We start from the raw sequence: 23,586 nt of genomic DNA, 5'->3' as shown, positions 1-23,586 counted from the left end.
TATTTTGTTAAGTGTATATTTCAAATCAAAATATGAGGTATAAATCTAAAAGATAAACCTTTTTTCCTTTATATTAGTCATTTTTAAATGTTTTCTTTTTTAGTGTGCTTTTTTTTTTCTATTTTTTTAATCTGCTTGAAGTATTTTTTTGTATCTTTGTTGGATAAAGTTGCTTAAAACCAAGTTGAAGCAGAGTTTTGAAATAGGTTCTGTCTTGGAGATTTTTGCCCTTGGGGTAAGCCATTCCCATTTCCCTATGTCATTCATTCCCTGAGAGCTAAGCTCATAGTGCCACAGTGAGCAGTTTTATATTTTAGAGTCTTTGTCTTCCCGTCTTTCTTCTTATCAACACTTAAAATTCTTTAAGATAGATATATTGGATTATTGCTCTTGATGTATGAATGGCGAATAATTCTTTCCAAAGAACAGATATACTCTGTCAAAAGTACCTTCAGTGGTTTAACCGAAAGGGATGTCAGCCTAGTGTGGGGAACTTAGGTGTTGTGGCAGAACTGGATTCTGGGTGGAAGGATGTCCGCCTCTCAGATCACATCCCAGTCAGAGGTCAGCCTTGGCATTAAAGCTGGTTTTCAGTGAAAAATTCAGTAAGAATGTCTGTTAAATATTCAAAGCATTTTCCTTTGCTCTTCTAAAAACTTTTCCAAATGTCTACTACCACCCTAAAAAGATATGCTCCATTTTCCATTTGTCACTATTAACTTGGATGTACCTTAGTATAATCATTTTTTTCATCATATAGAATCTGATATACTTCTCATTTCTAAAGTACATGCAGTATTCAGTTCAGTTCATTCACTCAGTCGTGTCTAACTCTGCAATCCCATGGAATGCAGCACACCAGGCCTCCTTGTCAATCACCAACTCCCGGAGTTTACCCAAACTCATGACCCTTGAGTCAGTGGTGCCATCCAACCATCTCATCCTCTGTCACCCACTTCTCCCACCTTCAATCTTTTCCAGCATCAGGGTCTTTTCAAATGAGTCAGCTCTTTGTATCAGGTGGCCAAAGTATTGGAGTTTCACCTTCAACATCAGTCCATCCAATGAACACCCAGGACTGATCTACTTTAGGATGGACTGGTTGGATCTCCTTGGAGTCAAGGGACTCTTAAGAGTCTTCTCCAACACCACAGTTCAAAAGCATCAATTCTTTACAGTCCAACTCTCACATCCATACATGACCACTGGAAAAACAATAGCCTTGACTAGATGGACCACTGTTGGCAAAGTAATGTCTCTGCTTTTCAATATGCTGTCTAGGTTGGTCATAGCTTTTCTTCCAAGGAGCAAGCATCTTTTAATTTCATGGCTGCAGTCACCATCTGCTGTGATTTTGGAGCCCCCCAAAATAGTCTGCCACTGTTCCCCCATCTATTTCCCATGAAGTTTGGGACCAGATGCCATGATCTTCGTTTTCTGAATGTTGAGTTTTAAGCCAACCTTTTCACTCTCCTCTTTGATTTTCATCAAAAGGCTCTTTAGTTCTTCACTTTCTGCCACAAGGGTGGTGTCCTCAGCATATCTGACATTATTAATATTTCTCCCAGCACCCTTGATTCCAGCCTGTGCTTCCTCCAGTCCAGCATTTCTCATGATGTACTCTGCATATAAGTTAAATAAGCAGGGTGACAATATACAGCCTTGACATAATCCTTTTCCTATTTGGAACCAGTCTGTTGTTCCATGTCCAGTTCTAACTGTTGCTTCCTGACCTGCATACAGGTTTCTCAAGAGGCAGGTCAGGTGGTCTGGTATTCCCATCTCTTTCAGAATTTTCCACAGTTTATTGTGATCCACATAGTCAAAGGCTTTGGCATAGTCAATAAAGCGGAAATATATGTTTTTTTCTGGAAGTCTCTTGCTTTTTCGAGGGTGCAGCGGATGTTGGCAATTTGATCTCTGGTTCCTCTGCCTTTTCTAAATCCAACTTGAACATTGGGAAGTTCACAGTTCACATACTACTGAAGCCTGGCTTGGAGAATTTTGAGCATTACTTGACTAGCATGTGCTACTGCTGCTAAGTTGCTTCAGTCGTGTCCGACTCTGTGCGACCCCATAGACAGCAGCCCATCAGGCTCCACCGTCCCTGGGATTCTCCAGGCAAGAACACTGGAGCAGGTTGCCATTTTCTTCTGCAGTGCATGAAAGTGAAAAGTGAAAGTGAAATCGCTCAGTCATGTCCAACTCTTAACAACCCCATGGACCACAGCCTACCAGGACTTCCGTCCATGGGATTTTCCAGGCAAGAGTACTGGAGTGGGGTGCCATTGCCTTCTGTGGACTAGCGCGTGAGATGAGTGCAATTGTGCGGTAGTTTGAACATTCTTTGACACTACCTTTCTTTGGGATTGGAATGAAAACTGACCTTTTCCAGTCCTGTGGCCACTGCTGAGTTTTCCAAATTTGCTGGCATATTGCATGCAGCACTTTCACAGCATCATCTTTTAGGATTTGAAATAGCTCAATTGGAATTCCATCACCTCCACTAGCTTTGTTTGTAGTAATGCTTCCTAAGACCCACTGGACTTCACATCCCAGGATGTCTGACTCGAGGTGAGTGATCACACCATCGTGATTATCTGGGTCATGAAGATTTTTTTTGTACAGTTCTGTGTATTCTTGCCACCTCTTCTTAATATCTTCTGCTTCTGTTAGGTCCATACCATTTCTGTCCTTTATTGAGCCCATCTTTGCCTGAAATGTTCCCTTGGTATCTCTAATTTGCTTGAAGAGATCTCTAGTCTTTACCATTCTGTTGTGTTCCTCTATTTCATTGCATTGATCACTGAGGAAAGCTTTCTTATTTCTCCTTGGAACTCTGCATTCAAATGGTATATCTCTCCTTTTCTCCTTTGCTTTTGGCTTCTCTTCTTTTCTCAGCTATTTGTAAGGCCTCCTCAGACAGCCATTTTGCTTTTTTTGCATTTATTTTCCATGGGGATGGTCTTGATCCCTGTCTCCTGTACAGTGTCATGAATCTCCATCCATAGTTCATCAGGCACTCTATCAGATCTAATCCCTTAAATCTATTTCTCACTTCCACTGTTTAATCATAAGGGATTTGATTTAGGTTATACCTGAATGATCTAGTGGTTTTCCCTACTTTCTTGAATTTAAGTCTGAATTTGGCAATAAGGAGTTTATGATCTGAGCCACAGTCAGCTCCCATCTTGTTTTTGCTGACTATGTAGAACTTCTCCATCTTTGGCTACAAAGAATATAGTCAATCTGATTTTGGTGTTGACCATCTGGTAGTGATCATGTCTACAGTTTTCTCTTGTGTTGTTGGAAAAGGGTGTTTGCTATGACCAGTGCATTCTCTTGGCAAATATTAACTGCTTTTGAGTGCAGTCCCTTTTTCCTGTTAAGCCCAAGAATCACCATCCCCGGACAAGTTATTTACGTCACAATGTTTTACCTCGTGTTAAAGCTATGTCCTAAAGTGTTCTGCCGGCATTGTGGAATCAGCTGATAAAGAAAAGATATTTTTATATGTGTTGAATTTGTTTTTCTTAAATCACACAGAAACTACTTTTAGAAGTTGTAAATCTCCATATTAGAATATACCCCCTATTAAATATTTTGAGGTCTCATGGCTATAAAAGGACCAATCAGTTCAGTTCAGTCGTTCAGTTGTGTCTGACTCTTTGCGACCCCATGAATTGCAGCACGCCAGGCCTCCCTGTCCATCACCAGCTCCCGGAGTTCACTCAGACTCACGTCCATCGAGTCAGTGATGCCATCCAGATGTCTCATCCTCTGTCATCCCCTTCTCCTCTTGCCCCCAATCCCTCCCAGCATCAGAGTCTTTTCCAATGAGTCAACTCTTCACATGAGGTGGCCAAAGTACTGGAGTTTCAGCTTCAGCATCATTCCCTCCAAAGAAATCCCAGGGCTGATCTTCAGAATGGACTGGTTGGATCTCCTTGCAGTCCAAAGGACTATCAAGAGTCTTCTCCAACACCACAGTTCAAAAGCATCAATTCTTCGGTGCTCAGCCTTCTTCACAGTCCAACTCTGACATCCATACATGACCACTGGAAAAACCATAGCCTTGACGGACCTTTGTTGGCAAAGTAATGTCTCTGCTTTTCAATATGCTATCTAGGTTGATCATAACTTTCCTTCCAAGGAGGAAGCATCTTTTAATTTCATGGCTGCAGTCACCATCTGCAGTGATTTTCGAGCCCCCCAAAATAAAGTCTGACACTGTTTCCACTGTTTCCCCATCTATTTCCCATGGAGTGATGGGACCAAGTGCCATGATCTTCGTTTTCTGAATGTTGAGCTTTAAGCCAACGTTTTCACTCTCCACTTTCACTTTCATCAAGATACTTTTAGTTCCTCTTCACTTTCTGCCATAAGGGTGGTGTCATCTGCCTATCTGAGGTTATTGATATTTCTCCCGGCAATTCCGATTCCAGCTTGTGCTTCTTCCCGCCCAACGTTTCTCATGATGTACTCTGCATATAAGTTAAATAAGCAGGGTGACAATATACAGCCTTGACGTACTCCTTTTCCTATTTGGAACCAGTCTGTTGTTCCATGTCCAGTTCTAACTGTTGCTTCCTGACCTGCATATAGGAAACATTAAATGTATAATTCATTACACAAACATGAATTTTAAAAGCACTAGATGTAAATAAAAAGTAAGAAAACACATTTTTGAAGTTAATATTGTTTTAGATTATATGTATTCAGACATCATCTTAACACAGCTGCTCTGGTTTTTAATGAAATTTTTATCTCAGAAACAAAAGTACTCCTGTTTACTTGTTAGTGATTCTTAAGGAATGCTGTTTAGCTTGGTAATTAAGAGTGCAAGTAGGTTCTTGAGTCAAACTGCCAATGTTCATACCTCAGTTCCACCCCTTATTATCTCTGTGTTCTTAGGAGAGTTATATAAGCTCTCTCTGCCTTGGTTTCTTCATCTATAAACCCACAAAGCATTGTTGTTAAGATCAGAAAAAAGTGCTTACTTACAATACTACCTACCATTAGTATGGTGTTTAAGAGTTACCATCTATTATTATCTTTTTTTCTTCATTTAAGACTTGCAAGAGAGAGCATCACTAAGACTTGTAAATGCTAATTTGTAAGGATATTTTTCAGTCCTTACTTACGTGCTCAGATCTGAGTCAGTAAAGAGAATTTTTCCAAACCCACTTCTTCCTGTTGGTTCAAAAGTTAGTTTTTGAAGAGCAATTTAAATTTTTAATGTTACAAATAAAAAACTTTGTTTTCTTTTTGTGAATAGTATTCATAACTAACCTAATTTTAAGTATCTCTATGTAATTTTTTTTTAGCAATACTGAGAAGCTATTCTGTCTATTATACATGTTTTTTAAAAGGAGATATAACCTAATTCTTACCTTCTAACCGTTAGTTTAATGAGAAGACAAGAGTTAGAAGTAATTTGAGAAATATAAGCATGCATAAACAATGTACTGGGACTTCCCAGGTGGCTCAGACTGTAAAGAATCTGCCTGCAACGCAGGAGACCTGGGTTCGATCCCTGGGTTGGGAAGTTCCCCTGGAGGAGAGCATGACAGCTCACTCCAGTATTCTTGCCTGGAGAATCCCCATGGACAGAGGGGTCTGGTGGGCTATAGTTCATGGGGTCACAAAGAGTCAGACACAACTGAGCAACTAAGAATAGCATACCAGTACAGGAGATCTGGATTTGATCCCTGGATCAGGAAGATCTGCTGAGGAGGAAATAGCAGCCCACTCCAGTATTCTTGACTGGGAAATCCCATGGACAGAGGAGCCTAGTGGCTACAGTCCATAGGGTCACAGAAGAGTCAAACATGACTTAGCAACTAACACAGCAACAAAGTACAAAAATGAATAATGTTGTAATAAACTCCATGAACAGAAAGAAACAGACTAATGTGAAATATTGGGAAAGCCTTTTAGGAACAAGAGTAGTCTCTTATGAACAATTTGGAGAATGGTACATGGATTTTAGGAAGAAGGATATCAGTCAGTTCAGTCGCTCAGTCGTTTCCAACTGTTTGCGACCCCGTGAACCGCAGCACGCCAGGCTTCCCTGTCTATCACCAACTTCCAGAGTTCAGCTAAATCAATGTCCATTGAGTCGGTGATGCCATCCAACCATCTCATCCTCTGTCATCCCCTTCTCTTCCTGCTCTCAATCTTTCCCAGCATCAGGGTCTTTTCAAATGAGTCAGTTCTTCACATCAGGTGGCCAAACTGTTGGAGTTTCACCTTCAACATCAGTCCTTCCAATGAACACCCAGGACTGGTGGAAAAAGGAGTTTAGGATGGACTGGTTTGATCTCCTTGCAGTCCAAGGGACCCTCAAGAGTCTTCTCCAATACCACAGTTCAAAAGCATCAATTCTTCGACGCTCAGCTTTCTTCACAGTCCAACTCTCACATCCATACATGACCACTGGAAAAACCATAGCCTTGAGTAGATGGACCTTTGTGGGCAAAGTAATGTCTCTGCTTTTGAATATGCTGTCTAGGTTGTTCATAACTTTCCTTCCAAGGAGTAAGCATCTTTTAATTTCATGGCTGCAGTCACCATCTGCTGTGATTTTGGAGCCCCCAAAAATAGTCTGCCACTGTTTCCCCATCTATTTCCCATGAAGTTTGGGACCAGATGTCGTGATCTTAGTTTTCTGAATGTTGAGCTTTAAGCCAACTTTTTCACTCTCTTTCACTTTCATCAAGAGGCTCTTTAGTTCTTCACTTTCTGCCATAAGAGTGGTGTCATTTGCATATCTGAGGTTATTGATATTTCTCCCAGCAATCTTGATTCCAGCTTGTGCTTCTTCCAGCCCAGCGTTTCTCATGATGTTCTCTGTATATAAGTTAAATAAGCAGGGTGACAATATACAGCCTTGACGTACTCTTTTTCCTATTTGGAACCAGTCTGTTGTTCCATGTCCAGTTCTCACTGTTGCTTCCTGACCTGCATACAGGTTTCTCAAGAGGCAGGTCAGGTATAGTCTTAACCTAAAAATCAAACAAATCCCATTTATATTTTTTTTACTTTTTAATTTCTTATTATTCTAGGCTTTGTTTTTCCTTTCAGAAATGCATACACACACAACCACAAATTTTTTGTCTTAACCTGGTTCATTTACAGTTTATCAGATTGGTTAACAGCTTTTGAATTTAACTCTTAGTTCTGCCACGTAGCTTTCTAACTTTAAATTGCTTTGATTCATTAAGCTTTATCTACATCGTGGGGACCGTGATGTCTTTTGAGGTTAACAGGAGAAGTGCTTGGCAAAGTGGCTGGCATTTAGTAAATGGTTAATTAAAATACATGTGGATATGTACAAGTTCCTGGTAATATGGAAAATAACTGTTGGCCATTTTTCTTCTTTCTTCTCACTTTTCTGTCTTTACTTTTCATCCTGCAGTCACCACCTCTCCACAAAGAGCATCGATGTCAGGTAGCATCAGTCAGAGTTAAAAAGAAAAAAATGTGACAATTCTGATCTTTCACAGACATCAGAGGCAGATGTCTGCCTCTGAGGCAGAACATAGGTTTTGCTTACTGTTTTTTGGTTCTGAGGCCAGCAACTATCAGATGTTTTTGTTATCTTTTATAGTGGACTACCCAATGTTATTATTCTTTGTTTACCAGCTGCATACATGCCTAAGTTAAACTCACCCAGGTGTGACTTGGTAAAACGTTGCAATTTCTTTAACACGTTGCCAACCACTTTTTGAATTTTCAAGAAATTGACCTACTATTCTTTTCTTTGTTGTGTGTGGTGCTGGTGATGGGAATCAGATTCCATGACTGCCGAGGACTTCAGTTCTTACTGACAACACATATGGAAGAGCTCAGTAAGTTCCAGAAGCAAGTGAGAGAGGCTGTAAAAAACCTGGAGGGACCTCCATCTCGGCATGTTATTGAGTCTGCAACAATCTGCCATCTCCGACCAGTCAGACTTCCTCTCAACTGGTGGGTAATAGCAGAAATCACCTGGTGGACAGTGTCATTCCTTTGAGCTAGCTTTCTTCTGAGAGAAGAAACAGTGGCTCACATAAAACTTGTTTTCATTTGAATTCAGATAGAAATAGATATGTGTTGTTAATCTAACTTAAAAAATAAAAACCTCTCTAAGACCACATACCAGAGGACTATGTACTTTTTTTTTTTTCTCTAAAATGGCATATTTTTTTGTAACGAAAATGTGAAGTATAAAATACTCAGCCTCTTTTAGAGATTACCTGATTGCCAGATATGTCTGTGACTCTTTTTCTCATAATTTTTTCTTTTCCAGCTGTGTCTTTTGTAAGGCTGATGAATTGTTCACAGAGTATGAGTCAAAACTATTTTCTCACACGTAAGTTCTCTGATAGAGTAAAATGAACATTTTACAAGAGTTGGCATATTTTGTGGGGTTTTTTTAATATTTATTTTTATTTATTTACTTACTTGGCTGCCCTGGGTCTTAGTTGTAACAGACAGGATCTTTTTAGTTGTGGCATGTGGGACCTAGTTCCCTGACAGGAATCGAGCCTGGGCCCTCTGCGTTGGGAGCTCAGTCTTAGCCACTGCACCACTAGGGATGCCCTAAGACTTGGTACTTTAATGTATAGGATTCATATTTTCCTCAAAGTATTATTTTTTCTCTCTTTTTCGATCAATTTATAAACGTTAGCATTTGACCATGTAACATGCTCAGTTTCCCCTTTGCTGAAGTTTACCCTGTAAATGTTCATGTCTTGTGTTAATAGTAGTATGTGTTAACTTGAAGGGAGGACACAGACTGTCCAGACAACAGATTTGAACTCAGATCCCTGCTCACTAATGCACGTAGTGGACTTCTCTCAGTCTCAAGATCCTCATTTGTAAACTGAAGATATGTATAACCATGACATTAGCAAAATTATCCTGATTTTACAAACATGGAAATTGAGAAAAGGCTAAGTTCTGATTGCCTCAAAAAAAAAAAAAAAAAAAGAAAGTAAGAAGAAAATAGTGTACTTTCAGGTCATCTTATGGCCTTTTCTGTTTGTATGGTTGATAAGTGGTAATTTGTGTTTTGTATTTTAATTCTCAGAGTAAAATTTTAGCCTGGAATTTATAGCCAATTTTTACTGTGCCAGATTGCTCTTAAAAGAACACTGGTCAAATGTGTGATGCCTCAAGGCTCTGTGGTTTTTGCAAAGGCTTGCTAGCGTGATCTTGTAGACATGACATTGAAAGTTGTCAATATTGTTGATGAAATAATTGTTTTTGACCTTGCTTTTCTGTTGATTCTGCCAATATCATTTTTACGGTACTTGCTACCCACTGACAGTAGTTATTGTGGTTTTCTTCTCAAACATCTTCAGAGTCAAAGGCCAGACTGCAATATTTGAGGAGATGATAGAAGATGAAGAGGGACTGGTAGATGATCGAATAACTACCACCAACCGTGGCCTGTGGGCAATAAGTGAGACAGAGCGATCTATGAAAGCACTACTGTCATTTGCAAAATCTCACAGATTTGATGTTGAATTCATTGATGAGGGAAGTAATTCAATGGATCTCTTTGAAGCTTGGAAGAAGGAATATAAGGTAACAGTTATTTAAATCTTCCTTCCACCTCTACATTAATTTTAATTGCTACTTTCCTTTTTCTCTCTTCAATTTTTAAAAATCTGCTTCAGAAAGTTGAGGTGTCATAATTTATCTTTCCATGAAATGTAATGATTGTACTAATTAATAATAAATATACTAAAGAAATAAGCAATTTCTATTTATTAAATTGCTAAAAATAATAACTAAAATGAAATTTAAATGAAACCTTCTATTTAGCCTTGAAAGTATGTTATTCTTGTTTTAGCTTGACCTTACACTGCTATTCTTTGAAATCAGAGTATTACTTTGTTTCCTTTTTTGTTTTGTTTTGCTTTTGTTCTGTAAATAACAACCAAACATCAGCAACCTTGAAGACTGAACTTAGTAAATAGTTCTCAACATACAAGACTAGAAACCATTGCAATTAATAATGCATAAAGGGACCCTTCATATTCATACTTTAATAACTTCATGAAATTCTGTACTTGAGATTCTAGAATTTATTAATTTTGAATTTTCCTTTATATCAATTCAGTTCATGTCCGACTTTGTAACCCTATGGACTGCCCTACACCAGGCTTCCCTGTCCATCACCAACTCCCACAGCTTGCTCATACTCATGTCCATCGAGTCGGTGACGCCATCCAACTCTCTCATCCACTGTTGTCCCCTTCTCCTGCCTTCAATCTTTCCTGGCATCAGGGTCTTTTGTAATGAGTCAATTCTTTGCATCAGGTGGCCAAAGTATTGGAGTTTCAGCTTCAGTGTCAGTCCTTCCAATGAATATTCAGGACTGATTTCCTTTAGGATTGACTGGTTGGATCTCCTTGCAGTCCAGTGGACTCTCAAGAGTCTTCTCCAACACCATAGTTCAAAAGCATTGATGCTTCAGCTCTCAGCTTTCTTTATCTTGATGATCCAAGTCTCAAATTCATACGTGACTACTGGAATTCTTTTTATGTAGATTTGTTAATCCCTTGTCCTATTTTGCAAGTGAGATGGGGAAGGAAATAAATAGGTTTTTGTTTAATTTATGCCATTATAATTCCATTTGATATCTTTTATTCATTTAAAGTTCTTCCTTTTAAAGCAGAATAAAAATTTCTCTCAAGAAAGAGAAGCTGTCTATCAGTTCATGTGTTTAATAGTTTAGGGAATGATACTTCTGTAGAGTCCAAAGTGTTGGTTTGTAGTAATTTTTTTCTCTTCACATTACTCTTCTAAAAGCAAAAGCATATTAACACCACTAATCACAGCAGGTCATGGAAGAAGACAGTACTGTATACAGTTTTCACTTGCCCCTGCAGTCTTCCTTTGAGCTCACATTAGCCACATATTCTGTGTCAGAGGAATGCTTATCACGCATTCACCCGGATCTTCGTACATTTTTTTCTCTGTGACATTGCAGAGTAAACCCTTTTAGACTGTGTAAATGAATGAGATACTGTTTCACACGTCAGGATCTAACTTAGAGCATAATGTTATTGAAGACAGCATATCAAAAAATTTTATAATGACTGATACCATTTTTACAAATTTCAGAAACTTATAAAACCAGATTGTTAAGTATGTGTAGATTAATATAACTCCAGTGAAAAGTACAGAATAATAAGTCCAGCTCAGAATAGTGGTTACCTCATCATTGGGGGTTGAAGGAACAATGTGTGAGGCAAGAGATCAAAGCAGTTGAGAAGGAACACAGAGGCTTTCTAAGGAGCTGACATTCTCTTTCCTGATTTAGATGATGCAGACTCAGTTGTGTATTTTAATATTTTCATTATCCTATATACATATTAAAATTGAGAATGTGAAATATTTTATAATAAAAAGTATTTCTTTAGAAAATAAAGCAGAGATTCCACCAGTCTAGTATTGAGCTCTAAAAATCTTTGATCCTACCAAGAAATCTTGGGATGTGCTGTTCCTTAGATTCTGAAGAAGCAATATACTCTAGTGTCCTGTGAAGATTATCCAGTCACACTTCATCCCCCTAATGGCCCAAGATTGCTTGCACCTTAGACCCTAATGAAAAAACTATTTATGTCTTAAGACCTCACTGAAGATTCTAAGTGATATTAACCAGTTTTAATTATGTGCTCTACCACTGTCTTTTCTGTTCCTTCAGTTGCTTCATGAATACTGGATGGCTCTGAGGAATCGTGTGTCTGCTGTTGATGAACTTGCAATGGCTACAGAACGACTGAGAGTCCGTGATCCTCGGGAGCCAAAGCCCAACCCACCAGTTCTTCATATCATTGAACCACATGAGGTAATCTACAAGTGAATCACAGAAAAGAGCACAGCAAATAGATAGTCACAAAAATCTGAGACACATAGAAGAGATCAGGACAGTGATGTTTTCAATAAATGTTCCCTGACTTCTCTTAGTTTGAGCCCTATGATGTTTCTGTTTTTGTAGGTCAAAGATGAGCAATTTCACATCTATTGTGTGCTTAGCATCACTGATTTGGTACATTTGCACGTTTATGTGTTTCTCTTTCATATTGCATATTCATCTATTCTTGAGCATTTTCTGTGTGCAAAAACCTGAAGATATTCTTGGTCAGTTTTTAGACATGTGTCCTGTTACCCCAGCATTTTCAGAACTGGAAAAGTCTTCCCCAAAGAGTGGCCAAGAACCTACCTTGCCCTGTTTTCCTTTGCTAAATGATGAACAGATATAGACAGGTTCAGTTCAGTTCAGTTGTGTCCAACTCTTGGCGACCCCATGAACCGCAGCACACCAGGCCTCCCTGTCCATCACCAGCTCCCAGAGTTCACCCAAACCCATGTCTATCGAGGCGATGATGCCATTCAACCATCTCATCCTCTGTCATCCCCTTCTCCTCCTGCCCTCAATCTTTCCCAGCATCAGGGTCTTTTCAAGTGAGTCAGCTCTTCACATCAGGTGGCCAAACTATTGGAGTTTCAGCTTCAACATCAGTCTTTCCAATGAACACCCAGGATTCATCTCCTTTAGGAAGAACTAGTTGGATTTCCTTATAATCCAAGGGACTCTCAAGAGTCTTCTCCAACACCATAGTTCAAAAGCATCAATTCTTTGGCACTCAGCTTTCTTTATAGTCCAACTCTCACATCCATACATGACCATAGCCTTGACTAGACGAACCTTTGTTGGCAAAGTAAGATCTCTGCTTTTTAATATGCTGTCTAGGTTTGTCATAACTTTCCTTCCAAGGAGTAAGCGTCTTTTAATTTCATGGCTGCAGTCACCATCTGCAGTGATTTTGGAGCCCAGAAAACTTGACAGGTTACTATCTGTAAAATCCCTCTTTATATCTCAGAATTTAAAAAATAACTTCACCAAACTTTCCTCTTCCTATTAAAAATATAATTTTCTTTATTACTTGTTTTTGTTCCTTATATTTTTAAATCTTGTTTCTGTAAAGCTTGGAGACTGTAACTTAGAAAAACTTAGAAATGTTCATTATATACTATTTCTTCTATACAGCAAAATATATGTATTTTTTAAAATATATTCTCTAGTATCCATTTTGCACATTTGAGTTTTCACACTTAAATATGCTTCTTAAATGTTGAAAGGATGAATTAAAATAGAAGAATTGTGTGTGTTTAGTATAATGTTACCATCTTAGAATAAAGATGTTTTATTTTACTTTTTAGGTAGAACAGAATCGTATAAAACTACTAAATGATAAAGCTGTTGCTACATCCCAGCTGCAGAAAAAGCTTGGGCAGCTTCTTTACCTAACTAACTTGGAAAAGGTATTGTTTTTAAAAGATGTTACTTTTTCCCATATTACACCATCAATAAACCACTTTATTGACTCATTTTATTTAATCTGTTTGTCCCATAATTAATGCTATAGGTGTTTTTTTCATCATTTTTTGTTTGTGTTAGTTACATGTCAGAACACTAGCTATGTCTGCAGTACCTGTGCAGATCAGAAAAGAAGATGACGTCTATAGAAAATATGTTATACAGATAATGTAAAGGGTATGAGTATATACCATGGCACAATGTAAACAGACTAGTTCAAAACCTTGAACAGCGATAGATAGTATTACAGCATACCTCTGGTGAAGATTGCACTGTGTAATACATACACCTGCCTCCATTAATGCATTACAGCATACCTCTGGTGAAGATTGCACTGTGTAATACATACACCTGCCTCCATTAATGCATTACAGCATACCTCTGGTGAAGATTGCACTGTGTAATACGTACACCTGTCTCCATTAATGCATTACAGCATACCTCTGGTGAAGATTGCACTGTATAATACATACACCTGCCTCCATTAATGCATGCACAGATTTTTTTAATTTGTTATCTGAAATTGTGCAGTGTGTTTGGAAACCTACTAAATAAGAGGACATGACAATGAAGTATTTAATGTAATTCACAGCATATTTTCTGAGTAGTAAGCAAAGTACTCTATCAGACATGGATGAATGTAATTCAGCTTTCTGGCAAGCATAAATGTGACAGTTAACAAAATAACTTATCAGAGAAGTTACTTATCAGAGAACTTATCAGAGTAGAAGATTTTTGGATAGGAAAAATGAAGCAAAGAGTAGACTACAATTGGTCCTGAAAAACTGGTGCAAAATAACATTTGAGTGAATGTCATTAAATCTCAGTGATGACAAAATGAAAAACATTCATTATCAGTAAAATAGCATGTCATTCAGAAGGTAGACTCTTGACCTAGACAGTGCAAGCTGGATCATGAAGCCACTATTTTCTAAATATAGGACTTTTTTCAAGTTATTTTCTTCTCTTTGTCCCTTCTGTAAAATAAGAATAGTAATACTCTTGTCAGACTCCTTGTAAGATTAAATGAATTAATATATGTAAATGTTTAAAGTGTTTCCTGGCTTATTAAACCATTTCTAGGTATTTGCTATTAATATTTTTATATTACAATACTATGATTGCTATTTTGGCAGGGGAAAAACAAAAGAGAAAAATTTGAGGTCAGTCTCATGCAAAAATCCAGATGACATAAGATTTCTGTACTTTAAATATGAGGGTCAAAATTAAGAGACAGTTGATCGTTTTTTTTAGTTATAGAATAAGTTGATATCCTCTATATGTTGAATTATTTTTTAAAAGGTTAAAATCCCAAAGATATAATCTATATGGGAAAACCCATTTGACTAAAAATAGAAATAAATAGTTTATAAATGAAGGAAAATAGGAATCCATAAACTACTACACATAGGACAAATCCAACCCATCACCAGTTTTTTTTAATTTTAAAGATTTATTGAAACACAGCTATTGTCATTCATTAAGTATTGTCTGCAGCTGCTTTTGTGCTATGTAATAGCAGAGTTGAGTTGTTGCAACAGAGATCATATGGCCCACAAAGCCTAAAATATTTACTACCAGGCCCTTTATGGAAAAAATGCTAATTCTTATGTTAAGCAAATTAGAAGAGAAAACAAATAGTAGACTGTTTATAAAATAACATAGTAATGCCTTCTCTTCTGTGCATGCTCTTAGTTACTCTGCTCCCACACTGACTCTGGGCTTAGCAGGATGATTTGCTTTTGGCCTTGTGTCATAGCAGAGATTTGAAAAGTCTACGCACTTTGGGGACTTCCCAGGTAGCTCAGTGGTAAAGGATCCTCCTACCAATGCTGGCCACACAGGTTCATTCCCTGGGTCCGGAAGATCCCCTGGAAAAGGAAATGGCAACCCACTCCAAATCCCATGGACAGAGGAGCCTGGCAGGCTACAGCCCATGGTGTTGCAAAAGAAACACAGCTTAGGGACTAAACAACAGTAATGCACTTTGGCATTCTCCCAGTTGTGTTGTTTTTTTGGACTCTCAGACTAAGTGAAGAAGCCCAGGTTCCATTCTTGAGGAGCAAATACCTCAACTTAGCCCTCTCCCCAGACCAACTCTTACCAACTGCTAGACATAAGTGTGGGGCCAGCCCGAGGCAAATCAGCCCATCCCAGAATTACCCAGGTGACCGGTAGAATCAGAAGAAATAAATGTTTTTTTTTAGCCACTAAGGTTTGAGGTGGTTTGTTACATATTACCTGAAATAAATCATTAATTAAAAAGGGAAAGGATAATTCAGTTCAACTTTTTTAAATGCTTGCATACTTACATTATAGTTAATGGAGTTGTTTTAACCATTAGAACTGCTGAATCCATGCACAATTTACTTTTTTTTTCCTGCTTATAAAAGTCAAAGGGTAATCAAGAACAGTTTAGTAATACTATGAGTCTAATTTATTTTCCTTTATCTTGTTGTCCTCAGTTTTAAAACTTGTTCATTTTGATGAGTTTGTTTTGGAAGTCTTCCAGTTTTTAAGGAGATTTTGAAAAGCTATTTTGACATGATTTCCAGGCGTAGATAGCTCTCAAATTAATAGTATTTCTGCTTAGTGAAATTAGAGAAAGGGTCCTGAGAAGAAATCAGCATTAATAAGGAATTATGTGAATAAATGCTGCCTCTTCCCATGTCTGTGATCCTGTGCCAACTGGATATGCAGAATACCTATTTCTTTATCAAAAAAAAAATCTAGCATGAAAGTAAAATTTGAGAATTTAGCTAAATTGTATCAATATTTTGCTTTTTATTTTGCCTTCTATAATCACAAAAAATCATAAATATAGTAATATGACAACTTTCACAAGTGATATTAAAAATTGTGTCCATGTTTTTGTTCACTCCTTAAATAAATTTATTTGTACATCTCAGGATTGATAATATTAGGTAATATATGAATTATTAGGTCATCTCAATTATTATTTTAATTCAATTGCCCATATTTACCTTTATAAATGAGTTGTAAAACATGTATGAGCTTTTAAAATGTAACTAATACATGTTTTATTTCTTCTTTTTTGGACAGTCTCAGGACAAAACATCAGGAGGTATTAATCCAGAACCTTGTCCAATCTGTGCTCGGCAACTGGGAAAACAGGTGAAATTATAATAAATACTGCATACATTTATAAAATACTGTACAGTTTTCAAAGGCTTCTACATACAAATTCCCCTGCTCCACCCTCAAACCTTGCATGCAAGGCGAATATTATCTCTGTCTTAAAGATAGGGCCAGAGGTTAACTAACATGCTTAATGTCAAATATGTTTGAGCAGTGTTTTTTCTCTTAAGTGATGGATCAAACATGTTTCTAGAATAACCCCATCTTTTTCATTAAAGATGAATAATTTTAAGCATTGTTTTCAGTCACTTGACTGTCAGTTTATCATGGATATTTGGGAATTGTACAGAAAATACAATACAATACAACATACACAGATTTATATATGGTATTACAAATTTATAGTAACATAGTTCTTACTTAATATTATTAATATCTAATAGTACCAGAATTTAAAGCACAAATAACAGTAATCCTAAAGGAATTTATGTGTTTGAATATTAGTGTACAAATGTCTAAAATAAATGGTACTGTATTAGTTCTCCTCAAAAAGATTATTTTTATTTTATAAAATGTGATTTATGATACTCTAAGTTCCTACTTTGTGTGATAAATAAATATGTAATAGCGGAGAAGGCAATGGCACCCTACTCCAATACTCTTGCCTGGAAAATACCATGGATGGAGGAGCCTGGTGGGCTGCAGTCCATGGCGTCGCTAAGAGTCGGACACGACTGAGCGACTTCACTTTCACTTTTCACTTTCATGCATTGGAGAAGGAAATGGCAACCCACTCCAGTGTTCTTGCCTGGAGAATCCCAGGGACGGCGGAACCTGGTGGGCTGCTGTCTATGGGGTCGCACAGAGTCGGACACGACTGAAGCGACTTAGCAGCAGCAGTAGCATGTAATAGAATATTCTTTTTTTTTTTTTAATATGAAAAAGTCTTTTTTCTTTTTTTTAAAATGAGTGTCTCTGGCATTTTTTTTCCTATGAACTAAGAGTAAAAGTTCAAATATATGAATTCTGCACTCTGACCATCAGTAACCAGAAAGCACATACCTTTTAGTCTCCATGATTTATGGAGAATATTTAAAGGATATTTTATTGATAATAAATCTTAAAAGGATAGATTGGAAACTGAGCAAAAGAATATTAATCAAGGTAATACTGGAGATTACTGATAAAAAATAAGTGATAAAAACATTTTGACAAAAATTACTATAATAATGGAAAGGATCATAGTGTAAGTAGTTTATTTTAGTTTTGATGAGATTCATGCAACTAGTTTGAGAAATGTTATCATCTTTACCATTTGCATCTCATTTTCTGTATAATAAATGCTTTAATATATAAAAATTAAATCTGTTTAATAAGTTGTATAGAATGTATTGAATATGATATCTCAGTTAATATTGTAGTCAATCTATTACTCTATTAGAGTAATTTGCATTTTTCGTAAATACTGAAATGAGAACACCAACATCTTATGAAATATTGATGACTATTAGTCCTCCTATTAGTGTGAGCAGAACTAAAAACTATGGTTCACTAAAAAATAGTTTAAAAGTATAATTTAGTTTTTATGACTTAAAGGTTTTTTATTATATATCATGAAATATTTAGGAAATGAAATGATGGCACTCTTCCTCTCCTTTTAATAGATTTATAGATTGGAAGGCATCTTTGATAGCATCTTGCTGAGGCATATTCTGTGTGTTTTCTTCTTTAGTGGGCAGTACTGACCTGCGGGCACTGTTTCTGTAATGAGTGCATTTCAATTATTATCGAACAGTACAGCGTGGGGTCTCACAGGAGCTCCATCAGGTGTGCCATCTGCCGCCAGACCACATCTCACAAAGAAATCTCCTATGTCTTCACCTCAGAGAAAGCCAGCCAGGAAGAGGACATCCCTGTGAAGGTAAAGTCGGTTAAGAACATGCATAGTCTGAGCAGTGTAATAGAAGTTAGTATCTGGCAGTGAGAGCATCAGAATCAGAGCAAGGCTGGCTCAGTGACTATGAAGCAACTACTGTTGACGGTAGATACACTGCCTGAAAGCCTCAGTACATCTACTCATTCCTCACGGTAGGAACACAGGAATGCTTTTTCAAACACAGTAATAATTATGCCCACTACAGCAAAAAAGTGACATCTTAGAATTCCAGTCCTGTTTTTTTAAATAGTGTTTCTGAGCACTACAGCTATTAGATAGAGCTCTGATTCACATCCAGGTTTCTTTTCTTCATTCTTCCATTCAGCCCAGTGTATCAGGAAAAAGAAGATATGCCCCACCAAATTGAGGGATAAAATAAATTGATTCCTGAAGTTATTAGTGAAGACTGTCACAAGGAGATAGTGCATTTTTAGATGGCATGGATTGATATTTCAGACTAGCCAAAACTTTGCTTTGTTTTCCTAATTTTTTTTCCCATGCTTCATTCAGAACTTTAAGAAAGAAGACTATAATTTAAAATGCAAATGAAATAAATTCCAGATTTGTTGTTTAGTTGCTAAGTTGTGTCCAACTCTTTTGTGACCCCCATGGACTGTGGCCCACCAGGCTCCTCTGTCCATAGAACTTCTCAGGCAAGAATACTGGAGTGGGTTGCCATTTTCTTCTCCAGAAGCTCTTCCCAACCCAGGGATCAAACCCACGTCTCCTACATTTACCACTGAGCCACCAGGGAAGCCCAAAATCCAAGTAGGATCTGTAACTGGACTTTCTGCCTGAGGGGGTATTTATTTAATGAAAAGCCTTTACTAGGTTTTTTGTTTTTTGTTTTATATAAACGTGCTTTTTCTGTTTGTTTTCCTAACCAAACTTTTGAGGACAATTCAACAACTGAGTATGGTAGAGAATGCAGGCCAGAAGAAGCAGTTGGAAGACTGATGGAGCTGGCTCATAAGCTAGAAGTAGTAGAATATGTTTCATTAATTCCTTCTCCTTCTGGGTCCCTGCTGCTCTCTGCTCACTTATTGTCCAAGGTTATATTTTGTGAGTAAACTTAACCACAGGTCCTTATCAGAGAATAGGAGACCTTTTTTATTATTATTACTATTACTGAAATATAGTTGATTTACAGTATTAGTTTCAGGTGTACAACAAAGTAAATCAGTTAAACATATGCATGTGTCCACTTTTATTTTTTTAAGATTCTTTTCCCATGTGTGTTCTTAAGAGTATTGAGTAAAGTTCCCTGTGCTATGCAGTAGGTCCTTATTAGTTCTCTGTTTCATATAGAGTAGTGTATATATGTCAATATCAGTGTCCCAATTTATCACTCCCCCTGGCAACCATAAGTTTGTTTCCTACTATTGTGACTTGTTTCTGTTTTATAGATTCCACATATGAGCAATATCTTGTGATATTTGTATTAGTTCTTTTCAAAGAAGTTAGGTATTCAGTACTCTAGATGTTACTGTAGAAATGGGTAACTCAGGTGAGGTGGTAGAAGCTGAAGCAGTGAAATTTGAATGTTGAGTAAGTGGTCCAAGTGGAAGGTATATAATATCTGGAGCTGATTATACTTTAGCCTGTTGACCACACAGAGAACTCCTTTCTTTTTCAGTTCACCCCCCTCCTCTCTTCCTACTCTTAAAGTTTTTTCCTTCCTTTCCTTTGCATAAAGTCTTTTTTCTTTCCCTGTCTCTTCTCCTCTGGCCTCAGGCATCCCAGGAGCCACAGATGGCATGCGTGGCTAAGAAGGGCTGCTGACCCTTCAGTGAACACATTCATGACAGTACAGGGAACAAGCATAAGAAGGAACTGCTGTGTCAGACTTCATGCAGTAAGGTTTAGGAAGTGATTGCCCTGGCTACCAGTAAACAGCACCATCTCTCTGAAACTGAGGGCATCAAACCCAAACACCTGTTCATTTTATGGCAACTCTCCTAGACACCTAGGAGAAAGATCAGGACAGTTACATATGCTGTCCTATTGGGACAGGAATATTAGTGTACAAATACTGTATATTATGCTCTGACTTTTTCCTGTCTTTCGTGGATATTGATGAACACATGAATTAATTGAAGGATCTACCAAAAAAAAAAATTTATAGCATTGAAACATGTTTACATTACCATATATAAAATAGATAACCAGTGTAAGTTCTGGGGATAGGGTGGAGAGGGAAGTGGGAGAGGGGTTCAGAATGGGGGGGACACACGTATACCTGTGGCTAATTCATATTGATGTATGACAAAAACCATCACAATATTGTAAAGTAAATATCCTCCAATTAAATAATTTTTTCCAAAAAGAATACAGAATTTATCAAATTTAAATTATCTTATATGTACATATACTTACGTTTCCTTTTTATTAAATACATGACTGAATATTATACTTACTATGCAAGCAAGTTTTATCACTTTTCTGCATTCTCACATTGCTTCTCTCTGCATTTACTTTTTGTTTTCTGTCACCATTTCTGTCTGCCACTTCCACCTTCTGCTGCCTGTGTCCTTTTCTGACTGTCACATTTCTGCCACCTTCTTGAAGCATCTGCTTGTTTTCTCAGACTCTCACTGCACTCTGACCGTCTGAGATTGTCCCACTTAATTGATCACGTCATCTGTCTTAGAGTTGAGGGATATAAAGATGGCTCTATGTAAATACCGAAGGCATTGTTTTGAAATTTATTTCATTAAAGTTTTTATCTGAAATGTTCACTTCACTCTAAGCATTCATGTCCAGACACTCGGACACAGCAAACAATGTAATTTCATACGTGGTGCTTAATCATCTAGCTGATCTCTGGTAAAGGATATTTGGAGAACATAAAAATAGAATTAAATAATATAAGACTTTTTTTTTTCCTACTGGTATTTCCCAGTGTAAGGAATCCTATTGATTGACCACGGAAATAAAATGAATGAAGTATTCATTAGTGAATTAGGGTATGCATTTAAGTTAAAGACTGTCACTACCCTAACAGCAGTGTCACAGTATTCCTAAATGACCCTTGGAACCTCCTGGGCATTTCGCAAAGTAAACAAAATTCCCCCTGCGAGTTCTGACAACTGCCAGGCATTTTAGAGGGTGAAGTAGGCCTCCTGGCAGAACATAGGCCCCACGTGACCTGTTCCCTGTGTCCTCAGTTTGGCTCTCTTTCATACAAAGCATTTTTGTCATTGGAAACCCTGACCCTGTAATGAACAAGATTCTTATGTCATAAGAAGTTTCTATCCAAAAGAGAATACATGGATATAGCCACAGCACAACAGCACCCGCTACACACACAGCACTTCAGCTTCTCAAACTTTTGAGTGCCTAGTGATCAAGTGCTCTGTTTTTTAAATTAAAGTATATTTTCAGGCTGCATTCCCATAACTTTTAACTTGTAAGATCTTGGATCTGGTCCAGAAATCTGCATTTTTAACAAGCAGATCTGCTGGTGAAGATGTTTCATACAACCTTTTTGTAGAGGAAAAAAAATATTGTATTTCTACATTAAAACTCAGAGAAACCTAGCAATACCATTTGTAAAACTATACTATGTGTAGGATCATGTTGTTTCTTTTCCTTTTTTTTTTTTTTTTTTTTCCCAGTTTTTATTCAGTTTACTTGAAGGTGACTTGTAAAGTCTGTCTTGTACTTTCTAACTATAATTAAAATATCTAGGTGGGATAAAACTGACTGTAAAATTCTGACTGAGTTTAAAGTTGACATAAAATAATTTGGTAAATATAATCCACAAGTGGCTATATTTAAATATGCTCCTCTAAGTATTCTTATATAAGATATTTGATATTATCTTGTTGTTGTTGGTCATTCGCTCAGTCATGTCTGGCTCTTTGTGACCCCATGGACTTCAGCACCCCAGGCTTCTCTTGAGCTTGCTCAAATTCGTGTACATTGAGTCGGTGATGCCATTCACCCATCTCATCCTCTGTTGTCCCCTTCTGCTCCTGCCTTCAATCTTTCCTGGCATCAGGGTCTTTTCCAGTGAGTCAGCTCTTTGTTTTAGGTGGCCAAAATATTGGAGCTTCAGCTTCAGCATCAGTCCTTCCAGTGAATATTCAGGACTGATTTCCTTTACAATTGACTGGTTGGATCTCCTTGCAGTCCAAGGGACTCTCAGAGTCTTCTCCATCACCACAGTTCAAAAGCATCAATTCTTCGGCACTCAGCTTTCTTTATAGTCCAACTCTCACATCCTGCATGACTACTGGAAAAACCATAGCTTTGACTAGATGGATCTTTGTTGGCAAAGTAATGTCTCTTCATTTTAATATGCTGTGTAGGTTTGTCATAGCTTTTTTTCCAAAAAACAAGCAACTTTTAATTTCATGGCTGCAGTCACCACCTGCAGTGATTTTGGAAGCCAAGAATGTAAAGTCTGTCTCTGTTTCCATTGTTTTCCCCATCTATTCCATTTATATATAATATCCCCCATAACCTTTGGGTCCAAATAAAATTTTTAACTTTTTTGCAATTGCTACCTTTTTATCTCTTTGAAATAATTATTCAAAATACTTTAAAGAACAGGATATTTTTGTGGCTAAGTGCACTTGTAAAATTTCCCACCTAGGCTGCCTGGGTGGAGTTTCCACTGGACTTTATTGAAGAAACATGTGAAAAGCCCAACCATTCTCCCAGGCAAGAACTTGAAAAATATTCCTGATTTGTGAGATCAATCATATATAAACTGTGTAACTGCACTAAATTGTATCTGTCACTATCAACTTGGGTTTTTAGCATGGTGAACAGGTGCAGACAGAAATAAAATAATGTTAACTGATCTTACTCAGCTAGAACTACTGTGGACAGCACAGGCAAAGTGAAGAGTCGGCTCTACTTTAAAAGGAGCCCAGCATAAAAGTAATGAAAGAAAGTCCCAAGACAGGAAATTACTTCCTCCGTACTGTTTTCCTAAAAATAGGAAACATTCAGGTTATTTGGAAGTTACAAACCAGTAAGAAAACCTAAAGAAAAATCTGTGACCTATTACCAAATTATAGCCCTAGTTATAACTGATGAACGATTATAGTTCTTTTGGGGGCGTGAGGGAGCTAAATTGTATAAATTTGTCTTTTTAAAAGTGATGTTCTTCAGTTAAATGAATTTTCAAAAAAAGCTCTTATCTCAGGATTTTTGAGTC

At 37.4% G+C, this 23,586-nt stretch overlaps 1 protein-coding gene across 6 annotated transcripts in view; it reads left to right on the top strand.

The window, feature by feature from the left end:
* SHPRH (SNF2 histone linker PHD RING helicase) overlaps positions 1 to 23,586 on the top strand; it is a 91,688-nt gene that overhangs the window by 47,383 nt on the left and 20,719 nt on the right. For all 6 annotated transcript variants that reach the window (XR_011568514.1, XM_070796309.1, XM_070796310.1 and 3 more), the window contains 7 exons: positions 7,798 to 7,971; positions 8,294 to 8,356; positions 9,351 to 9,576; positions 11,705 to 11,848; positions 13,225 to 13,326; positions 16,445 to 16,516; positions 18,213 to 18,401. Coding sequence is in view for 5 of the 6 variants with exons in the window: in XM_070796309.1 (XP_070652410.1) it covers positions 7,798 to 7,971; positions 8,294 to 8,356; positions 9,351 to 9,576; positions 11,705 to 11,848; positions 13,225 to 13,326; positions 16,445 to 16,516; positions 18,213 to 18,401 (970 nt within the window). In the remaining variant the exon portion in view is untranslated. The remainder of the gene's footprint in view (positions 1 to 7,797; positions 7,972 to 8,293; positions 8,357 to 9,350; positions 9,577 to 11,704; positions 11,849 to 13,224; positions 13,327 to 16,444; positions 16,517 to 18,212; positions 18,402 to 23,586) is intronic.

This window comes from Bos indicus, chromosome 9 (genome assembly GCF_029378745.1).
Source record: "Bos indicus isolate NIAB-ARS_2022 breed Sahiwal x Tharparkar chromosome 9, NIAB-ARS_B.indTharparkar_mat_pri_1.0, whole genome shotgun sequence".
Lineage (NCBI taxonomy): Eukaryota > Metazoa > Chordata > Mammalia > Artiodactyla > Bovidae > Bos > Bos indicus.
Note: the sequence above shows the minus strand (reverse complement) of the source record. Positions and strands in the feature narration are given on the sequence as shown.